Source organism: Cryptomeria japonica, chromosome 1 (genome assembly GCF_030272615.1).
Source record: "Cryptomeria japonica chromosome 1, Sugi_1.0, whole genome shotgun sequence".
NCBI lineage: Eukaryota > Viridiplantae > Streptophyta > Pinopsida > Cupressales > Cupressaceae > Cryptomeria > Cryptomeria japonica.
Genome location: NC_081405.1, coordinates 521,811,937 through 521,817,936, shown reverse-complemented (window position 1 = coordinate 521,817,936; position 6,000 = coordinate 521,811,937). Strand labels below are relative to the sequence as shown.

Here is a 6,000-nt window from a genome sequence, read left to right as displayed (position 1 = left end):
GACCTAGGTTGTTTGAGGAGATAGATGAGAATGAATAGTTCAAGACATAATAGTTTTAGAGTTTCATAGGCTAAGGGTTGGGGATACCTTATAGCCCATACTACTACAAGGGATCAAGGTTTAGGAGTAGGGCAAGCTTTATTCTTAAAGTAAACAGGTAAGGGCATCTCTGTATATTCGATTCTAAAAGTACATATAACAAAAGTTATTGGGAGTTAGGGACCAAAAATACCAAAGAATTCATCCTTTTAGGCATGCAAATTTGGGCAACTTCAAACTAACAATCTCAATAAAGGTAATGTAGTGAAAAGTGTTGAGAATCAAGGTTCAAGGATAGTTTATACCTTGTACAATACTAAAAGTATTCCCACATCACCACTTTTAAAAAAAGTGTATAAAATAAAACATCAAAAATCATGGATTGAGGATACAAAGGAAAAAGGTACCCAAATAAAGGGATGGCTACAACTTTGATGTTGATGAGTAACTTAGTTTAGAGGGCTGGGTTTTGATGAAAAATGCAAGGGAAAAGGTAGGGAGTGGATGAAAGATAAGTTGAGATGGAGAATTTTGATATCTCTATAGGAATAAAGAAAACAATAGATTTGGGCAAAAATGTATACCAATAAAGGAAACCCTGAAAGTTTGACACAAGCACAACCCTTAGAAAACTGAGCAATACAACCTCCACACATAGAACCTTTTAGGATCCTAGTAACTTCTAACAGACAGACTTATGATGAATGACAAAGGGGAACACTTAGGAAAGATTGCTAAGTGGAGACCCATACAAAGATTTCTTAGATTGGTAGCATGAGGCCTAAGTGCACAAAAGAGCAAGGGAAGTGAAATTTTGCAATGTTAAATTGAGTCCTAACATGCCTAATAGCTGTTTAATGTATTTTCCTTTTAGAAAAATACATAAATTTCTATTTCGAATAAAATGTCAAATAACCATTTTTAAAAATTGTAGAACAAAAAACAAAAAATTCTTAAGTTTTTTGTTTTTGTTTTATAGAGCTTCCCTTTCCTCTTTGAAAAAAGATTTATCTTTATACACTATTCCAGTTTATGTTGTATTGAAAGTGCAAATAAAAACACTAACACAAATAATCATTATAATTTAAAAAAAATTAAAAAATTGTAAAATTCTAAATATCTAATTATAAAATAGGAATTAAAATAAAAAATATATCTTATTCTAAAATAATCATAAAAAAATATTATAGTATCTAATTGTTATAGATCCCTTAAACATATTTATCTGAAAATGCTTATATCCTAAATAATTATGCCTATTAATATTCAATTATCATTATATATTTAAAAATTGTTTTATAATATTATTTTATTTATTTTTAATACATTTTTATTTTTATGTATAAGGTTATTTAGTGCCACCTCTCGACCTAATATTAACCAAACTTATTTGTGGACCTTACATCAGTGATCTTATGTGGCACTTATATATACCATTTTGTTTTTTTTGCTCGACTATCTAGACCATTTTGTTAATGCAAGACAACTTATATTTAAACAAAAAAAATAAAATTAAATAAAAAATTAAATTTCAAACTCACAAGAAAACAAATGTTCTTTAGGTTGATTAACGCAAGCTTGTAAAAACGTTTTGAACAATTGCAGTATCTGATAATTTCGGAGAATAGGGATTTTTACCTCTTCAATTTGAAGCCATGAGAAAATTCAATGATGAAACTGATAAAGACAATCACAATATTAACTAAACTGTGCAGCTTCTTTCAATAGTGTACGCCATAACTGTTCATTCCTTCATCTTCTGTAAGCTGTGGAATCGTACTTCTATTCTCCATTAAACTACTTTTCAAGGTGCTAAAGCTATTGATTCCTTCTCTTTCTTAAGCTGTGGAGTCACATTTCCATTGAAATATGTAAAGTGTGAAGTACAAAGTGAAAACAGCTTTCATACTTTTATTTTTTCCGTTTCTTTAACTTGCTTCAGTTTTAAGGAATTGTAATTAAATTTGATTTTAGACGGAAGTTTCATGTTTAAATTTCGTCTTCTGTTGCAGAGCAATTGCAGGCTTTCAAATACCGAGAGAGATACTCTTAAATTTTAGCTCAAATTACCGAGTCTTGAATCTTTTCAGCATTTAAAACGGATTTGAGGTTCAAATTCTTTAAAATTGTAGGATAAAGATGGACGTAGGAACGGAATTCCTTGACCGCGGGCATATGAAGACAATTTACGACAATGTTCACCATAACATTCACTTAGACTCTGTATGTCTGTAATTATGCTTTTTATTTTATGTATAATTATGTATTTGCAATTTCTTTTCTCAAATAAAGCAATGTTTAGGATATATTTTCATGAGCTGATGAATTGTGACATGCTCAGGCAGTTCTGTATTGCTTTATGTGAAAATTAATGCAGAAATATGGTAATAACTTTAGTAGAGAAAATGTTTTCTTAATTCTTGCTCGGCTTTACTTGTGTTTTCCTGATTCTTTTCGAGGCAATTGACAGAGTGACGGAGAAACGCTTGATTTCCTTTTAGAAGAGCTTCTGGAATAAACTGGGTTAAATTTTTAAAAACTGCGTAGTAAAATGTGTTTATTTTCCTTTTTTAGTTCGAAAGGAGATATTTAATGCAACCTAGTTCTGTGCGAAGTCGCTATAGTACTCGAGCAGTCCGGTGAAGAAACTTTTTATAGTAGCATTTAAGAATTTGCCTTTCGATAATGTCCACTTGAAAGGAATTTTTGAATCTACTCTATGGAGGACAGTGGTTCTTAACACCTAAAGATTATTTGAGTGGTTTTGCAGAGCATTTTCTTGAAAATTTTGATCAAATTATGCAGATTTTGAGAACGTTTTGTCTACTGCTTATTTTGTTTCATTCATGAAAATACATCATACAGGCATTTTACCATTAATCAATTCTCCAAATCAGCCTGTGCAAGTGTTGTGCATTAGAATTCAATTAATTTCCAGTTAAAGTTAGTGGAAACTTTGAAGCAGGGCTCAAATGGCATCCCGTGGGAAGAAAATTCAACTTAACTTTAGCAAGGACGCTTGCAGTTTTGAGCTTTATTTCTTAACAAGTGGCTTTCCAGTTGCAAATAAATTAAATGATAATCTGAAACGAATTTCCATCAACAAATAAATGAAATACCTCATGAAAATTGCTTGTACTTTGTCCTGCTTTTTCACAATCTGTTGAATAAGACTGAGTTAGTTTTACAAAGTATCTGGGGTGGATTAGGGTAAGGTCTTGAGGTGGGGGGCTTTGGGGCCTATTTTTATGCTACGGGATTATTTGGAATCTTTTTTTGAAAAATAGCAGCCCCTACTTTTTAGGACTGCTACTGAAATTGGGGTGGGACTAGAAATTGCCCCACCAGCTTAGAAATTTTTTCTGCCTCTTGCCAATTAGGTGTTTCTTCCAGAAAAGAAATAGAAGGAAAATGATGCTTATTTATTAATTTTTTATTTACAACATTCTTCATGAGACCAACAGTTTCCCTAATTTTCGGAGCTTAAACTTTTAAACTTAACTGCACTACTAAATTAATGGGACCGCCAGCTTAAAAATATTCCTAAGATCTCAGCAGCGCCTACTGAATTTTTTTAGGAAGCCCTCTCCATGGGGCCTTACCTTTAATCCCAAATATGTCCATACTGCAATCAAGATGCTGAAACCATCGATCATCTGTTGTTAAATTGCTACTAGGCCATTTTTTATGGAGTAAGCTTGCCAAACTTTTCCAGTGCCACTCCCCAAAAGGATATTCCCTTTCCCAGATTCTCAACAAGTAGGCCAAGCTCAGGATTGACGTGGAACTTGTGAAAATCATGCACAAAATGGTAGGGAACTCTTTCATAGAGAATCTATGGAAGGAGCGCAATGGAAAATATTTGAAAACATTTTTCCAAACCATGAGCTTCTCAGGAGAAGCATCCTTGGTCAGATTTAGTTTTTTGCATTGATCTATCCAACGTTTGCTCAGGAAATGTGTTAGATCTCCAAAGAGTGAACAAATGGAATGTCCTATGTCACTATTAATTCCCAAACTTAACTACAGAGAAACAATGTGATGCATTCTAGGATCAGGAATTCAGTGAACGGCAGCAAATCCTAGCAGCCACACACACAATCACTTACAGCCACGAGACAAATCAGATATGCTAAGAACTTGCGGCCTAGGAAAAGGTAACACCAGTGAAGAAGAGCTGCCTGTCAGAAAGTGCATGAATGAAAATAGTCAATAATTGTGACCGCTGTGGGAGTCAACAATTAACATTGAGTGCTTCACCCAATTTGTATCTGTCAACTGCTAGCTAGAATAGCCATGATGCAGGTAAGGACCAGATAACCAATGAAAGGCAGCCAATCCTTGCAGCCAACACAGGATTTAAATAAAAATACATGTACACATTAAAATTTTGATAACATTTTATTGAACTAATAAGACATACATAACTCCATATCTCTTCATATGGCCAGATAATTGACGTGAAAACTTCACTTACTCAAAACAAGACAAAAACTACTGCAAAGATTTACTAACAATTCTAATTTTTCCCAATGAACTGGCAACCAGACCTAATACAAAACTATATCCTCTTTCAATGCCAAAGACTCATTTTCACACACCAAAACTATGATTCTTAAGTCTAATCTTCATATTAGAAAATTTTGCAACATCCTCTTTTTATATCTGCAGCCCTCTCCCTATTTTCTTGCTATATCTCAGGAAGTTCTTGATATAGGTTCCCCTCAGCAATTGGTTTCTCCCAGCCAAAAATGAAAAAAAGACTAAATTATTAAGGCAGGTCAAGTCGCCCCTCTGCAGCTGCCACAGAACAGACTCTAAAAAAAGGAAACTGCCACAGAACAAACTCGAAAAAAAAAAGGAAATTGAATTCAATGGTGAGAATTGCCTCCGCTAACTTATCTAAAGAAAAAGATAAAAATATCCTCCAAGCCACCAGCTGTATCTGCCACCATTAATCACTACACTCTGCCACTTCAGATTATTCAAATTTTTTAATGAAATTGTTAACTTCTAATGAAAAGGATTTTGCCAGCTGTAACTGTCAGTTCTGAAATATGGAGTTGCCTCAAACGGTATTGAATGCCCTTGCATCAAGCCATGTCCAGTATAATAGGAGTTGCCACAACAATAGGCACTATCATCTCATTTAAGGCTTGTCATAAGGAAGGAATCTTGCCAATTATGTGGGTCCAGCCTGAAGAATAGAACACAGCTGGAAATAAATCAAGGGTCACGTCCACACAAGACCAAACAAGGAAAGCATAGGGGTTCGTTTTCAGATTGTGTGGGTTCCAGCCAAGAGCATTCCAAGAACAGTAAACAACCAATTATATCTGAATCTGCCAAGGAAATTATCTAGACAAGAAAATTGCCATCTGAGCCACATAATAATGTGTGACCTGCTGAATAAACCATTCTTAAAGAATAAATTGGCAAAACAACATGCCACATGGGTATGTGAGTCCTGGTTTGATGCATACGTCAACTAAGCATATGGCTCCCACAATTGAATTTTTAAAACCAACGAAGCTTGAATCTGGAGATGAATGACCAAAAGAAAAGACATGACAAGTAGTAATCTAGAAACACACACCAAAATAGAGCGAAAACCAAAATTGATGTGCCATTGTTTTTGGGTGACATAGGATAGCTTGTAAACTTGGATGCTCATACATTAGACGCATTGGGTAAAAAGTTTTGTAAGCATGGCTCTCACAAATTAGAGCTGAGTGGTAGAATCACCCTCTTACAAAGTGCACAATTTGCAACAAGTTCCATTACTAAAATATGTACATTAGAAGATCTATTCTTTTGCCACTTACTACACTTAGGTGGGACAATTCTCATCTCCTTCCATGTAACTCGTTCATCATATTTTACACCTCTTATGGACTTCTATCTTCCATTGATCAATCTCCTCCTCCTAATGTTTCTTCTCCACAATCTTCTTCCTCTTCC

At 34.2% G+C, this 6,000-nt stretch overlaps 1 protein-coding gene across 1 annotated transcript in view; it reads left to right on the top strand.

Moving 5' to 3' along the window:
* Positions 1-1,616: 1,616 nt before the first annotated feature.
* Positions 1,617-6,000, top strand: part of LOC131059998 (uncharacterized) — a 95,225-nt gene continuing 90,841 nt past the window's right edge. The window contains exons 1-2 of the mRNA XM_059210832.1: positions 1,617-1,848; positions 2,052-2,262. Coding sequence (XP_059066815.1) covers positions 2,179-2,262 — 84 coding nt within the window. The 5' untranslated portion in view covers positions 1,617-1,848; positions 2,052-2,178. The remainder of the gene's footprint in view (positions 1,849-2,051; positions 2,263-6,000) is intronic.